Genomic DNA, 19,980 nt, shown 5'->3' on the forward strand with positions numbered 1-19,980 from the left:
TCTTCCAAACAAAACATCATATGAAGACAGACTACGATGCGTTAAGAATTGGAACTAACTACATCTCCGAAACTGCTAAAATTAAAAAAAACAATAACCTCATCTAGCAAAATGACAAGATACTCTGTTGGAAGTAACCGTGGAGCGCCACATCCTTCCCTGGCTGTACGAAGGTAGCATCCAGTGATCAAAACCTCTCTGCCTTTCCTAAGTATCCCATTTGGAGTTTCCACCAACTCGTAATACCTAGGCAAGTAAAGTATTACACGCTTATACGAATTAAAACATCGTATAAACAAACAAGCACTCAAATTCATTTCCAGTACCTGCGATGTAAGTAGAGATCAATGGTGTTGGAGCTCCAAAAATCCCCTAGTGTAAGGATGAATATGTTTGTACCAGGAAGGAGGTCGGCTTTGATAACAACAGCTTCCAAAACACTATTCATGGACAGAAAATTCTTATCGTAAATAGAGTCAATAGTGACGGTATTAGCGAGTCTTCTTCTTCTATGACTCTTATTCAACTGATCGATGAGTTCAGGCTTCTTCTTTGACATTCCTGGTTTGTTTTGCTCATGCCATCCCTAAACCAAATCAAAACAAGACTTCATCAATCGAAAAAAAAAAAGATAACAAAATCGAAGCAGGAGAGAGTGTACTAGCATACCTGAGAGAGATCGGAGAGGAGAATGGCGGCAGTGACGCCGCTCGAGTAAGCTGTACATGTTTTCAGCACACGCGAGGCGATCCAACCCCAGCCTGGACCACTAGACTCAGTCACGGCTTCGCTGGGATTCTTCTTGCTCGTCACATCCTTCTCCTCCTCGATTTCGTCTTGTTCCGGAGAAATCACCGCTCTGGCGTAGTCGATGAAGGCTAGAAACTGGTCTTGAACTTCTTCGTGGTCGTCGATTTCAATTAGCGAGTCTCCGTTTGAATGCCCCATCGGAGGAGCTCTCAATTGCCGATTTCAAAACCCTAGATTCGCCGTTACTGAAATCGCCGCCGGGAGAGTCCACTGCTTCGGCTTTCCCGGGTGATTCTTTTTAGAATCTATTATTATAAAGAAAAGGTGTCTCTCTTCTCCTCTTGCCAGCTCAGAAAATAAGTTAAGGAGAGTGCAACACGTGTCCCCCATACACAAAAACTCATCGTTTCATTAAACGGGATGTGTCGTGGGCTTTTTGTTTAAACTCAAAAATTGGTTTTCTTCAGTCGTGGGCTTCTCTACACTTTACACTTAATTAGGCCCATGTCAATCTATATACAGAGACACTATCGGTAGTTAAACGATGCGTTTAAGATTAGGTCTCCTCGCGTCTCCATAGGCGTCTCCATTCTTCATCGAGCAGCCGATCGTTCATCTTCTTCTTGCGATTCGATATGAGACTGTTATCGGTTTCCCCTCATAATACCCTCCATTAATCAACCAGACCTGATCTATATTCAATGCGACCCTAGAGATTGCAAGGCGATGACGTTCTACTATAAATAGGTATGAGTTCGTGCTTTTCAATCATCCTTCGTTTTAAACTAAACAGTTATCAAGAAACTGTGAATTATGGCTAACGCAATGGTCTTCCTCTCTGACTTACAGACTGGTCGTTCTTTCTCCGCCGTTCAAGTTCGCCTGTTTCGTTTCTGGGAGGCGAGGAATGTACGCCGTGGTGGAGAACTCATGATCCTGCTTGATTCTCAGGTAGTGTATTTAACATTGTAAACTATTTAAGTTCTAATTTTGTTTATAGTTATCCGGTTAAATTCTAAATCCATCTCCGCCTTTTAGATTGTAGATTTTCATTTTCCGTTGTGTTTGGGAGTTTCTGCTGTAGTTATTTGGCTGAGCTATTTCCAGACTTTTGATGATTAATAGTTTTTTCTTAAAATATACATATTTTCTAGAGTATGAAAATTTTATATGTAGCTTTTCGAGTTCTGTTAAACAATATCGCATAGGAATATTCACGTTGGATGATTGTCCTGACTATTAGTTGATGTGTAGATAATTTCCACCATTCTTCATCCATATAACAAACTTAACCATCAGACCTTCACCATCTCCCGCATACTCAGCGAGGGTGACCGGGTGACCGTCTACCACACCCTGAATTAGATGACAACGTAGGCATTATAGTTTCCAGTAACGTCTCTGCTTTATATTCATAGATATTTGACTTCTTTTGGATTGATTAGGGTGGTGATGATGACAATGGAGATGAAAAAGACGGTGGCAACTCAGTCACTGTTAAGGTGGAAGCTTGTGGTGGTAGCAATGATGATGGAGCTGCTGGGAAGGTGAAGAAAGCCCGCAAGGCATGAGTGAAGCCGATTGATGTTGAGGATGTTGTTTCCCGCTTTTTAACGAATAAGTTGTTTTTGTTCAAAAAAAAAAGAATAAGTTGTTTTTGTTGGTTTGTCTTTGCTTCTGTTTTTGTTTCTCCTGAACAAGTTTGTGTTTTTTTCCTTTTGAAACGTCTAAATTGCGTTTTTTTTTTTTTGCTAAAAACATTTGAGTTCTTGCTTATCAGTTATAAAATTTACTCCATTTCAGAATGTTTGGCACTAAGTTGTATACTTTCAAAATTAATATCTGAACTAGATTAAATTTATTTGCGCTAATACAAATGAGCGTGGCTAATGTATCTACATCATTTCCAACGAATTTAAAATCTTTATCTACTCTTAATCTTCCAAGCTGTTACTTTGTGACATGATACAGTTTTTTTTTTTTTTTTTTTTTTTTTGAGCAACCATAATATTCATAATAGAATATGGGCCTAAGCCCAGGAGGAGTTCATGTTACATAGAGCAGATTTTGCAACAGCATCTGCAGGCCCATTGTGGGTTCTTGAGACATAAGAAAAAAGACAAAAACTGAAAGATGAAGATAGGGTTACGACATGGACAGGATACAGTTTAAAGGTCACATCCAGGGTATATGGTTCGAATTTGAGGGCTTATTAAAACAAACTTGATTACGAGAGTATAAGACAGATATACATGTATCACTCGGAAAGATGGTTTAATTTCTTCCCTGAAACCAATGATAATCACCATTATTTGTTTGAGGAATGGTTTCCAGAAGCTGATAATATCAAAGATTCAGCTAGGCAAAGCAAGCAGCTTGGGGAACTAAAAGTATTAATTGGCGTTGTTTCTCAGACTTTTTAGTTTATATTTATTTTGTGAAAAACGAATTTGTTACTTGGATCATCTTTCTGCATTTTCATGTGACCAAGTTTGCAAGTCTCAAGAGCATCTTTACGATTTTTTTTCCATGGAATGTACTGTTTCATATTTGTAGTGCTTACTTCTTCTTCTTTATATTATGCAGCACTCGCTTGCTAAAGAATACTGGTTAACTATAAAATAACAAAATAGTATAAAAATAGGGGTCCAAACGATCTTAAAGAATTTGTCTAAGTTTAGATTAATTGATATTTTTATCATGTCATTTAATCTACTAAAAATTATTTAATACTATACGAATAAGTGTGCAAGTAATAGATCAAACATAGTGTTCTCTTCTCTTTACAAAAATTATTCCTATGTGATTCATACCAATACGATTTGATCCTGATAACTATCACACGATCTAAATAGTTTACATCACTACATGACATCTTCTATACGTTAAAAGCCATATTAGTCAGAGATGTGTTTCGATGCATCTGAAGCAAAGTATATCTAACTGAGCATATCTTAAGCCGTTCAACAATTGGTCCTGCTTAGTTGCTGTTGAAAACAAGTGGTAATTCATAACCTATGCAAAAAAAAATAACGTACTATAAATATATAATCAAAACAAAAACCTTACGTTTTCAAATGATAGTTTTTACCAGCTCCCTCTTACTTCAATATATTGTTGTTGTATTACAACCGTGGTTTCCAACTGATGGTTTAAATCATATGGATCTCATGCCACATATACTATGCTCAAATAAAAGATGATACATAAATTAATAGCATACATATCACTTCGGTTCACAACCCTAATACACAAACAACAAAAGTTATAAAAAATGATAAGTGATTGAAATATTGCTATAACTAATTAAAATGTAACTTATTTATTCTTCATTTTACTCAATATCTTATATATAATTTTAAATAACAAAAATATTAAAAATTCAATTTTATAAGACAAAACGAAATGAGTGATTTAAATATTTTTAAAATTTTAGAAAATTATATTTTAATAATAGCTTATAATATTTATATGTTAAATATATATATTTAAAATTAGAAATTAAATAAAAATCCCGGGCGTAGCCCGGGCCAACCCTAGTTAGAAATGAAAAGACGTCTAGTCTGGTTTGATAAAGCCCAATGGGCTTTACATTGATCAATTATAATCTTACAGCCGAAAAGGGCCGATCCGCCGATGAATGATGATCATGAAAATATTTAAATACTACCCTATACCCTGACTATTTATTTCAGTTTTCATGTATTTTTGATAGGTTTTCATGTTTTGGTTTCTCTGTTATGTCTTGATTTTGGTGTTTCAGAATGGCCTGCCTAGGTGAAGGTTTGCCTCCAGAGCTAGTCCCAGAAATGTTCCATACTCCATAGTAAAGCAGGTTTGACGAACCTTCAAAGGGTTATGTCTAAGGGTATGTCGTAAGAATCTAAAACTCATGAACGGGTGAGGTTCAATACATACTACGACTACGAGAGTCAGAACGCTCATATTTCCTCATTATCCTCGAACTTCCCTTTCCTAACCGCTAGTGGTAGCGATGACATGATGTTGATTATGCCATAGTACTAGTCACACGTATAAGTTGGCAGGAGAGTTTGTATCATTGTATGTGTAGGCGTGTGAGTCCAACAACGCCGGAGGAGGATAGAGAGTTTTTTTTTTGTTCCGGTGAGATAAGTAGAGAAGATTGTAACAGAAAACGTAACAGTAGTTAGTCTGCAAGGCTTCTCTTTATTTTGTTTGCCTTGTATATTGATAGGGCAAAAGACTTGGAAAAAGAAAAGAGAATTTCAACAGAAAAAAAAAAAGAAAAGAGATATTAGTTTGACTAATCTTTATAAACTGTCACTCGGTAAGTTATTTCAAGCAAATCTCCCGGCGGTGGCTACAGCTGGTCTCGGCCGCGAACTCATGTATATTTTCAAAGAAAACCCTTGTCGGCTAAAGACGTTATGATATGTGGATGATAACTTGACTTTCTTCTTTTTGAACTACGCATATAACGTGGCATATAACGGAGGCCATGGTGGCGGGTTAGGAGGTGGCATTGGTGGAGGCCACGGTGGAGGTATTGGTGGTGGTGCTGGAGGTGGTGCCGGTGGAGGATTAGGTGGTGGCGGAGGGCTTGGAGGAGGCCACGGTGGAGGTATTGGTGGAGGTGCCGGTTCTGGCGTAGGAGGCGGTTCCGGTGGAGGACTAGGAGGAGGTCACGCATGTTTCACTGATGCAGCGTGGCAAGCTACAACCCAACGTGCAGGCTGCGGATGGATATTCTTCACACACCAAGGAGAACGCTTGGAGCAAGGAACCTCTATGTGGGAGCACACCTCGACACCACAAATGGCGGAAGGTCTTGCCATCAGATCGGCTCTGTTTCACGCACTGACAGCCGGCTACTCAAGAATCTGTATCAAATCAGATTGTCAAGCACTTGTTGCTAGCATCACCTCGAAGAAGCACCCGAAGGATCTCTACGGAATCACCAGGGACATCGAGCACCTATCTCTCTCTTTCGATTTCATTGTCTTTTCTTTTGTACCAAGAAACTTGAACTTCTTTGCTGATTCCCTTGCAAAATCAGTACTGTATTAGACTCCAACTAACTATTTAGTTGGCCTGCTCCTTTATTAATAGAATGTCTGTGTTCAAAAAAAAAGAACTACGCATATAACGTTATTATTTTACAGGTCCACAAAGCTAACTACTCATTCTTGTTAAAATAATAAATTGAAAATTGAAAAAAGAACCATAAATCCCAATATTTAAGTAGTATATTGAAATGTAAATATTAAATCTTTAAAGCAAAATATATTACATTTGTTTTCATACACATATAAGTCATCTAAGGGCTGAGTAAGTGACATATTCCAGTTAAGGATATTGACTTTCTTTTTTTTTTTTTGGTCAAATTTAACGATATTGACTTAATTACTTATTATAGTACTGGTTAGTAAAGTGATCAGTAATGAAAATGATAGTGGGGATTCTACATTTAATGTGTCTACCAAATCCAAAGTAGTTGAGAAGCTATATAATGTAAAAGAGACGTATGATGTTCTTGAAAATTAATTGCATCATCACCTTCCCCCCGCTGTCTATAGTTTTATTTCGAACTAGTTGTAATATGTTTTGAATTTTCTCCGCACGTTGTCTATGTAAGCTGTAATGCTGTATACAATATTGAAACAGTAAACCAGGAGAACATGGAAATAAGTAAAGGATGACATGCTTTATGATAGGAATAGGAGATATAAAAAGAGGCACTTGGGTGTCACTCATTAATTGATTCGTTGAAGAAAATGAACATGAGCGACTGGGACATGGTAACATGCGGAGAAACGCGGTGCAGGAAAGATGTTGAAGGCCTTTCTCAACCATATCTCATAAATGCTCCTCTACCTACTATATAGTATATATAATATATAGTGCTAGTTCAAGTGAGCTATAACAATTGTATACTGATCATTAAACAAGATACTAGAAATATATCAAAGATATGGGGAAAGTATCTTTTGGGTTTTTGGGTTTGATGCTTGTAGTCGTGGTGCTTGGGGTTGTGGAATGTAGGAGATTTGAGAAGGAGACGTTGGGAGGCGGTGGACTTGGCTTTGGTTTTGGTGGCGGTAAAGGTTTTGGAGGAGGAATTGGTGGTGGTGGAGGTGCCGGTGGAGGTTTTGGTGGTGGTGTAGGAGGAGGCCATGGTGGCGGGTTAGGAGGTGGCATTGGTGGAGGCCACGGTGGAGGTATTGGTGGTGGTGCTGGAGGTGGTGCCGGTGGAGGATTAGGTGGTGGCGGAGGGCTTGGAGGAGGCCACGGTGGAGGTATTGGTGGAGGTGCCGGTTCTGGCGTAGGAGGCGGTTCCGGTGGAGGACTAGGAGGAGGTCACGGTGGAGGTATTGGCGGTGGTGCTGGTGGAGGACTAGGAGGAGGCCACGGTGGAGGTATAGGTGGTGGTTCTGGTGGTGGTGCCGGTGGAGGAGCTGGTGGTGGTTTAGGAGGTGGTTCAGGAGGCGGTGCTGGTGGAGGACTAGGAGGAGGCCACGGTGGAGGTATTGGCGGTGGTGCCGGAGGAGGTGCTGGAGGTGGTGCAGGAGCTGGTGGAGGTATTGGTGGTGGTGCTGGTGGAGGACTAGGAGGAGGACTAGGAGGAGGACTAGGAGGAGGCCACGGTGGAGGTATTGGCGGTGGTGCAGGAGGAGGTGCTGGTGGAGGACTAGGAGGAGGCAACGGTGGAGGTATTGGCGGTGGTGCTGGTGGTGGTCTAGGAGGTGGTGTTGGAGGAGGACACGGTGGAGGTCTCGGGGGTGGTGCAGGTGGTGGTAGCGGTGGAGGATTAGGCGGTGGTGCTGGAGGAGGTGCCGGAGGAGGATTCGGAGGAGGTGCCGGTGGAGGAGCTGGCGGAGGATTCGGTGCTGGTGGAGGAGCTGGCGGAGGATTCGGTGGTGGTGCAGGTGGGGGTCACGGTGGAGGTTTCGGCGGGGGATTTGGTGGAGGATCAGGCGGAGGATTCGGTGGGGGAGCCGGAGGAGGATTCGGCGGCGGTGGTGGAGCAGGTGGTGGATTTGGCGGTGGACTTTAAATATTCATACAACATCTTTTCTTAGCTTGAACTAAGCTAGGGCTAATTACTTATGTGCCAAGTCACATGATAAGCAAGTATATTATATTTTCTTTGTGATTTATTATATGTATGAATCATACTTACAAAGCTATACCCTATTCACAGGTCATGATCGTTTTCGTTTGCTTGTTAATTCAATTAATTATCCGGGAAAAAATTTAAATTAGAAGAAATTAATGATTTTAACGTAAGTGTCCAGTCACTCTTAAATCGTTAAAGACTAGAACAAAAAAAAGAAACAGAATCTATTTTGTATAGTAACTTGTTGAAGAAAAAATGGCATTCTTCTGTCTTCATATGTTTTTTTTTTCTAAGCCATACCGAAACGCGAGAACTAAGACTTTTGCTGAAGCCAAACAAAAGGAGCCAAGAAGTTCCATCAATAAAATCAATGGACACGAAAGACTCAAATTCTTGTTTGGTAAGTTCATAGCCGAATCTGATCTACGTTGTCTATCAGCACCTGGTCCATGACACTTATTACTCCGCATGGTATAGATTTCTGATCAAAAGTCTCAGCAATATTAGTATAAACACGAATAATAATTACTTTGCCAATTACGTGAAAAATAATATTAAAGACTAACTTGGTCGAACCGTCGTAGCTCCAGCTAGTCCAACCGTTAGGGACAAGGGTCTTGGACAAGTAAGTCTTGGCAAAGATGACTCGAGAATACGGTCCTTTGGCTCGGCCTAAGTAAACCTCATCGATTCCATACACTTTGCCTCTTATGAATACATAACCCGTGTTTTCCTCTGCGTTTTCTCTGTGGTCTCTTGTCCGATACCATAAAGATCTCACAATTCTGTAACAAGTTTATAGAAAATGTTAAAATGTGGTATGTTATTGGCGGTCTATGTTTTAGAGAATGTATTAGCGGGAAAACTTACGTTGAAATGGAAGTTGCACGACCAAAGATGAAGTTGATGGAGCCTTGGATGTAACACTCATGGTAGTAACGACCTTTGTTATCTAAGTGTTGTGTAAGCTAAAGAATAAAAACGCTACTTTATCGGCAGCCACAAACGCTGTCACCGATTGGTTATCAGACGTGAACGCCATTTCCGCTGGTGCATCATTCTGTATATTCATCACACAATTTCATTAGCACTGCAATGTCATTTACGTAATAATAAAAATACAAAAACTCCAAATCTACAATTGTGTTATATACATACCCTGATGCTTATACCAAAAGCAAGTAAGTGATTAGCTTCGACTTTGAAAGTGGCTGAAGCAACATTGTCGACCGAACTTTGCGATGATTCGGTGACCGTTTTTCCTTTACCGTTACCTCTCATAAATATGAACGGCTTGTTCTCCGGAATGTGCATGATAGAACTCAGGTATATTTATATCAAGAACATAGGACTAGGTTACAAGGAAGCTATCTTGAATCTCTAGGAGAAACAAGCCCAAGCCACAAGGCTCCAACTAACCAACTAACTCTCAATAACAATCCTCTCTTATTTATACTCTTCTCTTCAGAGTAACTGCCTTGCCTTCTCTTCTTCTTATTGTGCAGTTACCAGCTCTTTTCCACGTGCCTGGTATCGTATCAGTGCACTCTCTCCCTTTTTTCCTCCAAAATATAAAATGATCATCAAATTCCAGAATGTTACGTAAATACAGTGCCCGCTCAACTATAAGTGTGAGCAGTGCGACCGCCCGGGCCACCATAGTATTAAAGTCTAACTTTTTTTCAGAAAAAAAAATATTTCAAAGAAAAAAACTAAAATTTCGACATGTATTTCAAAAATATATATTTTATACATTTTCATATCCAAATTTAATAACTCTTAGATAACACAATTTTTTAAAAAATGCTAAAATTGTATTTTTAATTGATAAAAGGTCGGAAAACTTTTTTTAACCAATAGCCTTTATAAACCATGAGTCAGCCCTGCATAAATCCATGCAACACAATATATAAACAAGTTGCTACATACAATCAGTGCTGGTCCGGACTCGTCTTACGCCTGAAGCATACAAAAAAATACTGCCCTTGAATCATAAATATATTTTTACTATATTTAAATATGTAACCAAAATAGTATCTAATATTGTTAAAATTTAGTTTTTTCTTAAAAACATCAAAATATTCTCACCTTATATTTTTTCTCTTTATATTTATAGTCAAGCTTTCTTCTGCCTTTGCACTCGAGGGCCAATCTCCGTCCCGCCAGTCTCACTTGGCTAATTCTTAATTCTAGCTAGCTACTGAGTGTTTTAATAAATTTTAATATATATAATTTATAAAATAGAGCTAAACATATTACAAAATCACTTTAACACCAATTTTACTTTGTTAAATTTTAATGATTTTCATATTCTTATAGAATATTAGAACACAATGGTAATTTATATTTGTTTTAATTTCAATAGTTTCTAAGAAATTACAAAAACTTACAAAGATGAAGAAAATAAAAAGATCAAATAGGAGATGCATCTTTTTTACGCTGGATTAATTCATAAGAGTAAAGAATATTACAAAATCTCCAAAAACAACACGCACACCTCCACACAGAGGATTGGGGAAAATACAAAAGAGGCAATAAGAAGGTAAAAACACCAGTAAGTGCTGCAGAGAGTTCACCTGTAAATCAAGTAGGGAAAAAGTAGAGGCTGCAAGATAGCAGGAGACCAAAGTCAGTTGAAATCGAGCTACTCTTGAGAGTTCAATTCCTCCTCTCGTAATAAGGAGCTCAGCCAACTAGGACCACCTTCAGCCGCGTAAGATTGATAGCGATGATCTCTTGTCACACTCCGAACAATGTGATTGGCGATCTTGTTCCTGTTCTCCACTACATGCTCCAAGCTTACACCATCAGATTCGTTCAACAAGACAGTGATGGTATCAATCAGATTTTCAACAAGACAGTGATGGTTTCATTCAGATTTTTATATAATAGGAGATGCATCTATTCCTACTAAAATCAATCAATGAAAGATGGAATAAAATTTGTTATAATCCAAATTAATAGGAATGCAGGTTGGCATAAAAGTGAACACACTACTAGACTAAACTAAGCTTTCCAGAAACTGGCGCCCCTAAAATATCTTATACTCTGTGACGCCTAAAACTTTTATTTTATGGGCTTTAGTCTAGGACTTGTCATGCGTACAATATTACTATATTTTGTATAGAATGTATGATACGCATATGAAAGAAGTCATATGACATTATTACTAAAACAATAATAAGTAAATATATAATAATCAGTAAAAATAAATAATAAGTAAATATACAATATAATAAATAAAAAATTTACATTAAAATCTATCATAATATTATTATTTGATATAAAATAAGAAAATTAGAATAAATAAATATACAGTATATGAAAAACTGATTTATATAAATTTTATTGTAATGAAAATTTATCTAAAATATGATTTTCTGTTTTTACTATTTATGTGTGTTTATAAAGTTGTACCCTTTGAAAATTCTTAGCTATTTATTTTTTTGCAATTATGTACATATATATTATGTTTTTAAACATTTGTCAATTGTTCATATATCATAAATCATAAATCTAAATATTTTATATTTGTTTCGATTTATATAAACTGTTAATACACTGTTGTAAATAATTTTATCATTTATTTTACCTATCTTTTTATCCGAATGTAACCTAATTAAATTGTATGCATAATATTTAAGTTTGATTGGTATTTAAAAAAGTTTTACAATTAATAAATGTGTGACTTTCGTGATAGTTTATTATTTGGATTTGAAATTTAATCACGTAAATATTTTAATGAAGTTTAGTTTATTTTAAACAACATTTATTAGATGATATACAAATGAAAATAAGCAATATATTAGTTAACTAATAAATGATATATCATATCGAGTTCTCAGGTTAAAAATTTGAGTGGTTAATATGATATACCATTAATGAATAAAATATATAAATTACCTACAAAATTAAAAAAAAAAATTAATTAGATAAGTGAATTAAATTAATAATAATAAGAATTTATAATATGTAATAATTTTCAAATAAAAACATAAGGAATTTATCATTATAGTCTTTTAACTATATACATTTATAAGTAATTACAAAAAAAAAATTATTCCCGCATGTGCAGCTGAAACACCTAATAACATTTTTATTGATATAATAAGCAATGCATTATACAACTATACAAGTTTCACTATTTTAAAATATAGTAATTAGATCAATATAATACTTTAGATTCTCTATAACTGATCAGATTTTAATTTTTGTATGAAAATATAATTTTATGATAAAATAAATAATTTTTATTTTAAAGTTTTGCATGAAAAATTTTAAGATCTTTTAACATTTTTATATATTTTGATCATTGTTTTCGTAGTTGCTAGTCTCTACAAAATTTAGTAGATCTCTTAGATAATATATTCATTTTAATCTTGAGATTTTATTTTCCTAATGTTAGAAGTTTTGTAAATTTTTATTTTTCTTTTGTCTTTCTACTGATTTACTATTGACCTTTATAATAAATTTATTATAAATTTAAATTATTTTTGTGCGCTTTTTTAACCTTTTTATTTTTCCTTTTTTTGAACTCTACCTCTTTATTTTTCCATCTGTCTTATAAAAAAATTCTCTAAATATATTTTGATAGAACTTATCAGATATCTTATTTTATATGTTATATGAAATACATAATTTTCATAGGTGAATGGGACTAGCAATTTATGAAAATTCATTGTGTAATTTGATTTAATGACCATAGCTTTAAACAATCTTGTAGACTATCCATATGTGCCTAATTAATTAGTTTCTATAAAGCTTTTGACTGTAATTAACTAAAATAGTTTGTGTCAAAGACATAAAAGTTTTATAAGTAAATAAATTCCTTGACCAATATACAATTCATATATAATTTTTTTTTAATAATTCATGTTTTACACAAGTGACTTGTTGTCAACATTTTATTTATATATATATATATATATATATATATATATATATATATACATATATTTTGTAAATTTGTTGAAAGCCAAATAATGAAGTGACTCTATAGAAAGAAACAAACTGAAATAGTCAATATTTTAGATATCTTTTTAAACTTAGGTAACCTATTATAGTTTTAGATGATTGTTATACCAGTATTTTTGGAGAAGAAATCTAGACTAAATTTTATGTTAATTATCTTCTAATCTTAGCAACATTAATTTTATATTTTATTTTGATATAATAATTGCATGAAAACTTTGGAAAAGGACACTTGTCTTATTGTAGTTGTTTAAATAAAATAATTCATTATCAAATAATCCCAATTAAAAAATGAAATAATCATTTATGTGTTATTAATATTATTTTTATTTTTTTCTTGTAAATCATAAAATAAAATTACCAACAAGATCTACATTACGTATAGGTTAAAACCAAATACTAATATTACAAATTGATACAATTGAATTAAATTAAGTAACACTAAAAATGAAATACAAGAGATGAGATAGTTAAGAAGTATATCACCATTGGAGTTAGAAAAATAGATCAGTTTCTTAATGTATTTTTTACTTGAATTAACACTATTATATTAGTGAGATACTTAGTGAATATATCACCATTTAGCCTGCTCTTACCAAAACGGCTAGAATGCTCATAAATAATATATATAAGAACATATAAACTTTAGAAATATTAAAAGAAATCTAACAAAGAGAAACAAAAGCAAAAATGGATTCTCTAATACAACTTACCTTCATGATGACTATGTTCATAAGTGCAACTATATCTCAAGCCCAGAGAACGACGACCGTGGTGATACATAATGATCTTGAAGGTGGTTTATCGCTAGGATACCATTGTAAATCGGGGGATGATGATCTTGGATACAAGAGTTTGGCACCAGGTGGATCAGGATCCTTTAGCTTTAAACCTGATATATTTGGTCGTACGTTATTTTTTTGTAGCTTTAGTTGGAATAATGAGTCGCATTCTTTTGATATCTATGTACAAAAGAGAGACAGAGAATTTGAAAAGTTTGGATGCACACAATGCGAATGGAGGATAAGCAAAAAGGGACCATGCAAACTTAACAAAATCAATAAAATGTTTGATATTTGTTCTCCCTGGGATTCTTAACAAACCCATGTAATATCACTATGTATAACTCTTACTAGCGGATAATAATAATAATAATAATAATAATAATAATAATAATAATAATAATAATAATAATAAAAGTACATCTTTCAACTAATTTCATAAAATATTATTTAAGCTAAATAACAGAAGAACAATTGATCTTTGCTGGACACTGTTTTCCGAACTTCACTGTCTTGCATTTTAATTTTTTCTATTTATAACTCGAATATCCGGCGAACCAACCGACTAGTTCTGAGATTTGTCCACTGGCACCAAAAAGATCCAGTCTTGTATTTTAGTTGGAGAAAAAAGTCACATGATTTTGATAACTACAAGGTTTGGATGCACAAAATGAGAATGGAGAAATTCAGAAAATGGATCTTGCAAAATTTAGCATGTTTTATCTCTCACTTTTATTTTCTTTTTCCCTGTAAGATATAATGACTTTTTTTTGGGCAACAGATAATAGAATGACTAAACCAAAGTTCAATACATATATTCGAAATACAGCCGATACAATGCATAGGCCGAGACATCAAAAGCGAAAAATAGAGGAGAGAAAATAGTAAAATGTCAGTAATGGACTTTTTCCTTGTCAAAGAGATCATAAGTCGGTCCACCATCCACCATCCACCATCCTTCTCGGAATCTTGTATGCGCCTTTGTTGCATACAAAGACAGAAGACAGGAAAGATGACATGCGATTGCTAACCACCCTTTTGGCTGATTTTAAGCTCTAATGGTGTCTTCTTAAGTCGAGCTTAGCTCCTTTTACTTAATAACAAATTAATTAAACAAATGTTTCTGCAGAGAAATAATTAAAGATTAAGTTGTTAAAAAACAAAAGATTATATAAGAGCTAACTATACGTATGTGTGAATTACAAGGAGTTTTTTTATACTGTGCTCATTTTTTTTCTTACATAAACGGATAAACCATACTATAATGGTCTAAAGAAATGAAATAACTGTTACAATAAAATAATTGTTACATTATAAGTGGAGAATAAGTATAGATCGAAAGAATCACCTACACTCTCCTTTTTTCTTTGACGATCTAATCACTAATTACTATTGCAACAGAGAAAGATGTAAAAACACATTTAATAGATATCTGCATTGTACTATATATAATGTTTTTTTCTTTGGCATGGATTGTGGTATATATGCATTGAGATGAGTTTTCAAAACAGTAGAACACTGAAATAATTTACAAGGGTAGTGCACAGCCATCTCATTCACAGTCTAGTAGTAGACTTGGACATAGCCAACATCTTGATTTAACACACACCGATGGTTGGGGAAAGCTAGGCCCCGCGTGGGAAAGCACTTATCCAGTAGTGGAAGTGAAAGATCTCGGAATGTATGGATGTATCGCTTGAAGGATCATATTTATAGAGAGAAGACTAATCTTTTATAGCTACTAAAGATCAGTAGTAATAAGCAAGTAGCTGGATAATAACCCGAAATGAAGATAATTATTGAAAATATCAAAAACACAAGTAACTGAGTTTTTTTTTAAAGACCGTATGAATAATCTGTTACTAATAATAAAGTTTGTAATAACATGTTTACCAATTTTATAATAGATAATATTTAAATGAAAAAATGATACCGAACCTTCATTCAAATTCACTATTCAAAACTTTATGATACTGGTTTGGCTAATAGTGATATCCTTTTTTATGAGCCAACAAATTGTAATAGTGTAAAGATTAAATAAAATGGTTGAGACAGCTAAGGAAGATCGCTCTCTTCGTCAGACAAAAAATTACAAGCGAGAATTTCTTTGTTCCTCTGCAACCGGACAAGACACGTCCCTCATCCCCTCTTCCCCCCCTCCCCTCTACTAACCTACGCCTTTCTTAAGTCCTTATCCTACGCCTAACATCTTATCCTACGCATCTTCCCTTCCATTAAGATACCTAGGGTTCTCTCTCTCTCCTCTCCCCCGATCTAACACCCATTTTCGTTCCTTCATCCCCAAAGCCCGCTCCTTTCTTCATCTAACCCTAAAGTACTAGCAACCCACGTAGAGAGAGAGAGACAGAGAGAGATTCGCGGTGGTGGTGTTTTCCGAGAGATGTTGAATGTCAGGTTCATTGATGAATCTGTTGTCTCTCTGTTTCAAGCCGTTCGGGCAAACCTTCGATAGCTCAGAGTCCGGATCGGGCGGCGGAGGCGAAGAAGGGAAAGACGGGCTCCTCTGGTTCCGCGATCTCGGCAAGTACCGCGGCGGAGAGTTCTCCATGGCCGTGATTCAGGCCAATCAGGTCCTCGAGGATCAGTCCCAGATCGAGTCCGGCAATTTCGGGACTTTCGTCGGGGTTTACGACGGTCACGGCGGCCCTGAAGCTGCTCGTTACGTCTGTGATAATCTCTTCAACCGCTTTCGAGGTTCGTTGTGTGTTTTGGTCAACAAAGTTGACTTTTTTTTTATAAATCTGTTTAGGGTTTTGAATAAAGTTAGGTTCTTTAACTTAAAAGGGATCATTGGGCTGTTGCATTTGCTTAGGCTTTATGGTTATGCAGAGATATCAGCGGAGACTCAGGGAGTTGTGACGAGAGAGACTATAGAGAGAGCCTTCCACGCGACTGAAGAAGGTTTCGCTTCTATTGTCTCTGAGCTGTGGAGTACGATGCCTAATTTGGCAACTGTTGGGACTTGTTGTTTGGTTGGAGTGATATATCAGAGTACTCTCTTCGTGGCGAGTCTTGGAGACTCGCGTGTTGTTCTCGGGAAGAAAAGTAACTGCGGTGGTGGTGGGCTCTCTGCTATTCAGCTGTCGAGTGAACACAATGCTAATAACGAGGATATTCGTTGGGAGCTTAAGGACTTGCATCCTGATGATCCGCAGGTCGTTGTGTTTAGGCATGGTGTTTGGAGAGTTAAGGGCATCATCCAGGTCAGTGCTTTGATTATTAGGCAATGAAGATGTATTTGCTAGTAGTTCCCTGTTAATGATGGTTGTAGTTTTTGGTTTATATAGGTTTCGAGATCTATAGGAGATATGTACATGAAACGGCCAGAGTTTAACAGGGAACCGATTGCTCAGAAGTTCAGGCTTGCAGAGCCAATGAAGAGACCTTTGATGTCTGCAACGCCCACCATACTCTCTCATCCTCTGCATCCTAATGACTCGTTCCTCATCTTTGCGTCTGATGGTCTTTGGGAACATTTGAGTAACGAGAAAGCAGTTGAGATTGTTCATAGCCATCCTCGCGCTGTAAGTTTCTATTTGCTGAATCGATAGTTTGCTCAGAGAGTTATATTTGCTGAGGATTCTTAACTTTTATGCTTCTTGATTGCATCCGGTTTTGAGGTTCTTTTCTGGATAGGTTTCAGATAGGAGCTGAGTCTTTAGTCTCCCAATAATTACTAGTCTCTGGATACAGAGTTGGGTTTGTAGGACTATGTCTTCTTGTGTACTTCTGGTATAGAATTTGATTTGTTGGACTGTGTCTCTTTGTGTTCTGGATATTAAATTGATTTGTTAGACTGTCTCCTTGTGTTCAGGATATAATCTGATTTGTTGGACTGTGTCTTTTTGTCTTCAGGGAAGTGCAAAGAGGCTGATAAAAGCGGCTCTTCAAGAGGCAGCGAGGAAAAGAGAGATGAGATATTCAGATCTAAGGAAGATTGACAAGAAAGTGAGACGCCATTTTCATGATGACATCACAGTTATAGTAGTGTTCTTGAACCATGACCTCATCTCAAGAGGCCACACGAACACAACAACCCAAGACTCAGCACTCTCGGTCCGGAGTGCTCTTGAACACTGAGGAAACATTAATTTACAAAATGTTTTTTTTTATTTTCATCTTCTTACTTGGTTGGTTTATATGACACTTCTTCTGCCTAGAAGGTAATAAAAAACACTGGGCAAATATCAAAAAATGTGGAAACGGCATCAGTACGTAATGAGTTGTGTTGTATTAAGCGGGTATGTTTGGTTTCATTTTCAAGTCTGCATAGTTCGTTCTCTTCTGGTGACTACTACTACTACTACTACTACTTTTCCTGTTTTCAGTCTATTCCGTTTCCTAGAAAAAAAACTGCGTGCCGTTTTTCTTATATGTTTATCTCATCTGACAAGCATGTGACAGTATGTCTGTAAAATTGATATATTATTTTTATAACCTTACCATATGTATTTTCTTATTTTGTCATAGCGAGTGGTTTTGTAGACAGGACGGTGAAAATACACTCTTCACTTCAGCACTAGTGTTTCTTACATTATGACCTCTCTCCGACGTAAAGATGGTGTCTAGATACCAACGAATATTGTACGTACTGTTGTTTATTGTACGTACCATTGTTTATTGGGTAAGTTGTACAACGAATGAGAAATTTGAAGGATGTAACTAGCTATTAACGCCAACCATATCGTCTTTAATTTTACATATACTCTGTTAAAATGATCCAACGAATATTTCTTGAAATGATTTGTTTAATTAATGTGCAAGTTGAGTCTGCTATTATATATTACATCAAAATAACTTTAGCATTAAGATTTTGGTTGAGTAACAGTTGGTTTCCAATGAATAGGTCTATGCTTTGGCTTGTTCGGCGTGGTATCCATCGATGGAGCTGGAACTCTTTTTAGTTTCAATCAAAATAAAAATGTAAAATTTTATGCATAGCCACCACCACTTATGAGAAAGGGAGAATATATACTAATATTGCTACTTCTTAACAATTAAATAACAAAGTTTATGTCCAAATTTTCCTTGAAAAATCTATAAAACAGACAGAATTTCGAACTGGCTTTCTACTAATTAGCTAACTTGCAATTAGTTTCTATTTATTTGTTTCTTCGTATTTCATAGAAGCAGACGTTACGGGCTCTTCTTCTGAACTGAAAATTTACGCATACGGAATGAGTAAATTGAGATTTGAACTGTCTGGCAATACATCGATTTATGCTAATACGTATACAAGAAAATAATAAAGATTTCAGACAAGATTCAATCAACTGAATATAGATTTTAAGATTCCTTTTAAAAACAAAGATGCAAAAAATCAGATTAAGCTTTCTAGGCTGCGTTATCCATCAAAAGGATGCTGACTGTCAAATCAACAACTCAGAGCCCAGTGCATATTCATCATCTTTTTTCTATCTTCAAAATTAAATTACAATTGAAATTTAGAAATAAACACAATTCAAATAAAACTAGGATCCTCAGAGTAAAAATGCTTATAGCTTTTCATCAATAAAATAAATCAGGTCTCAAAGATTTCATGCCATCATAGGATCCTTTCAAAAGTTGGAATGAAGATAAAAAAAAGCTAAAAGTTGAAAACGATTTAGAACTATAGCACGAGCTTATTCGCTATGCCTGGTTTTTTACATAGACGAAGCGACTCAACGCCCCTGCTTCAATTTATCGCCTCTCGATTCATCCGATAGATATTTAAAATTCCACAGGAAAATCAAGTAGAGAGGCGAATCCGAGGACATAACCAAAAGATTTTTAAGATGAAAATTAAAAGCAAACAAACACAAGCGAGCGAACAAGAGATCGAATGAATGATTAAATCTCTCGCCGGCAGTGTTTAGTATATATACATGTGGATTTTAGGAATTAGGGTTTTCTAGGGCGTAAACTTCAGATAAAATGGGTCATAATAATGGGCCTTCTAATTCAGTATAGGCCTGACTTGAAGAAAGCCCATAGCTTTGGACTCATTTGTGGGTTCGCAGTAGGAAAGCGTATCCACAGTACAATACGCTCTTCTGTGACATGCAGAGCCTCCTCCAACAAAATTTACTCGAAGAGTGCTTGAAACATACTTCTCTTTCGAAAAATCTGATCTCTGTTGAAATAACCTCAGTGTTTTTAACCTTGAGAAAATTTGGTATTGCGGCCTACCACCAACAATCTTGCGAGAATTGAGTAGATTCAATTTGTACCGCCGCAGCAAACACCATAATTCAAAACAGAACTCCAAAAGCTTGAAAATTAAACAAACCTTAAGGCTACAACACACACATAAAAAGAGGAAAAATGTCTGGTAAACAAGCCCCTCTAGACGCCTAAAACTAAAATCACTTTTTA

At 35.8% G+C, this 19,980-nt stretch overlaps 4 protein-coding genes, 1 long non-coding RNA gene, 2 other non-coding genes and 1 pseudogene across 7 annotated transcripts in view; 4 read left to right on the plus strand and 4 right to left on the minus strand.

The window, feature by feature from the left end:
• Window positions 1-1,064, minus strand: part of LOC108813657 (uncharacterized) — a 13,522-nt gene extending 12,458 nt beyond the window's left edge. Inside the window, exons 1-3 of the mRNA XM_018586283.2 lie at window positions 670-1,064; window positions 327-586; window positions 99-246 (exon numbers count right to left, since the gene is read on the minus strand). Coding sequence (XP_018441785.2) covers window positions 99-246; window positions 327-586; window positions 670-948 — 687 coding nt within the window. The 5' untranslated portion in view covers window positions 949-1,064. The remainder of the gene's footprint in view (window positions 1-98; window positions 247-326; window positions 587-669) is intronic.
• A 249-nt stretch (window positions 1,065-1,313) lies between these two features.
• On the plus strand, window positions 1,314-2,535 carry LOC130496467 (uncharacterized). The gene is made up of 3 exons (XR_008935606.1): window positions 1,314-1,497; window positions 1,600-1,701; window positions 2,196-2,535. It is a non-coding gene; the product is annotated as an uncharacterized LOC130496467 (long non-coding RNA).
• Window positions 2,536-2,902: 367 nt separating this feature from the next.
• LOC108807679 (uncharacterized) lies at window positions 2,903-5,799 on the plus strand. Its single transcript, XM_018579937.1, has 2 exons — window positions 2,903-2,936; window positions 5,228-5,799. Exons 1-2 carry the CDS (start codon window positions 2,903-2,905, stop codon window positions 5,797-5,799), a joined length of 606 nt encoding a protein of 201 aa, XP_018435439.1.
• An 828-nt stretch (window positions 5,800-6,627) lies between these two features.
• On the plus strand, window positions 6,628-7,937 carry LOC108839304 (glycine-rich cell wall structural protein-like). The gene has a single exon (XM_018612093.2). The coding sequence runs from the start codon at window positions 6,704-6,706 to the stop codon at window positions 7,784-7,786; it is 1,083 nt and encodes a 360-aa protein (XP_018467595.2). The 5' UTR covers window positions 6,628-6,703; the 3' UTR covers window positions 7,787-7,937.
• Window positions 7,938-8,162: 225 nt separating this feature from the next.
• On the minus strand, window positions 8,163-9,163 carry LOC108839305 (probable pectinesterase 67; annotated as a pseudogene).
• A 6,687-nt stretch (window positions 9,164-15,850) lies between these two features.
• On the plus strand, window positions 15,851-17,904 carry LOC108835922 (probable protein phosphatase 2C 42). Its single transcript, XM_056989662.1, has 4 exons — window positions 15,851-16,317; window positions 16,453-16,826; window positions 16,911-17,147; window positions 17,479-17,904. The coding sequence occupies exons 1-4, from the start codon at window positions 16,011-16,013 to the stop codon at window positions 17,701-17,703; spliced, it is 1,143 nt and encodes a 380-aa protein (XP_056845642.1). The 5' UTR covers window positions 15,851-16,010; the 3' UTR covers window positions 17,704-17,904.
• Window positions 17,905-18,940: 1,036 nt separating this feature from the next.
• Window positions 18,941-19,034, minus strand: LOC130497325 (small nucleolar RNA snoR118). The gene has a single exon (XR_008936322.1). It is a non-coding gene; the product is annotated as a small nucleolar RNA snoR118 (small nucleolar RNA).
• A 65-nt stretch (window positions 19,035-19,099) lies between these two features.
• LOC130497269 (small nucleolar RNA R66) lies at window positions 19,100-19,176 on the minus strand. The gene has a single exon (XR_008936273.1). It is a non-coding gene; the product is annotated as a small nucleolar RNA R66 (small nucleolar RNA).
• Between the last annotated feature and the right edge of the window lie 804 nt (window positions 19,177-19,980).

The sequence above is a fragment of the Raphanus sativus genome, chromosome 6 (assembly GCF_000801105.2).
Source record: "Raphanus sativus cultivar WK10039 chromosome 6, ASM80110v3, whole genome shotgun sequence".
Classification (NCBI taxonomy): domain Eukaryota; kingdom Viridiplantae; phylum Streptophyta; class Magnoliopsida; order Brassicales; family Brassicaceae; genus Raphanus; species Raphanus sativus.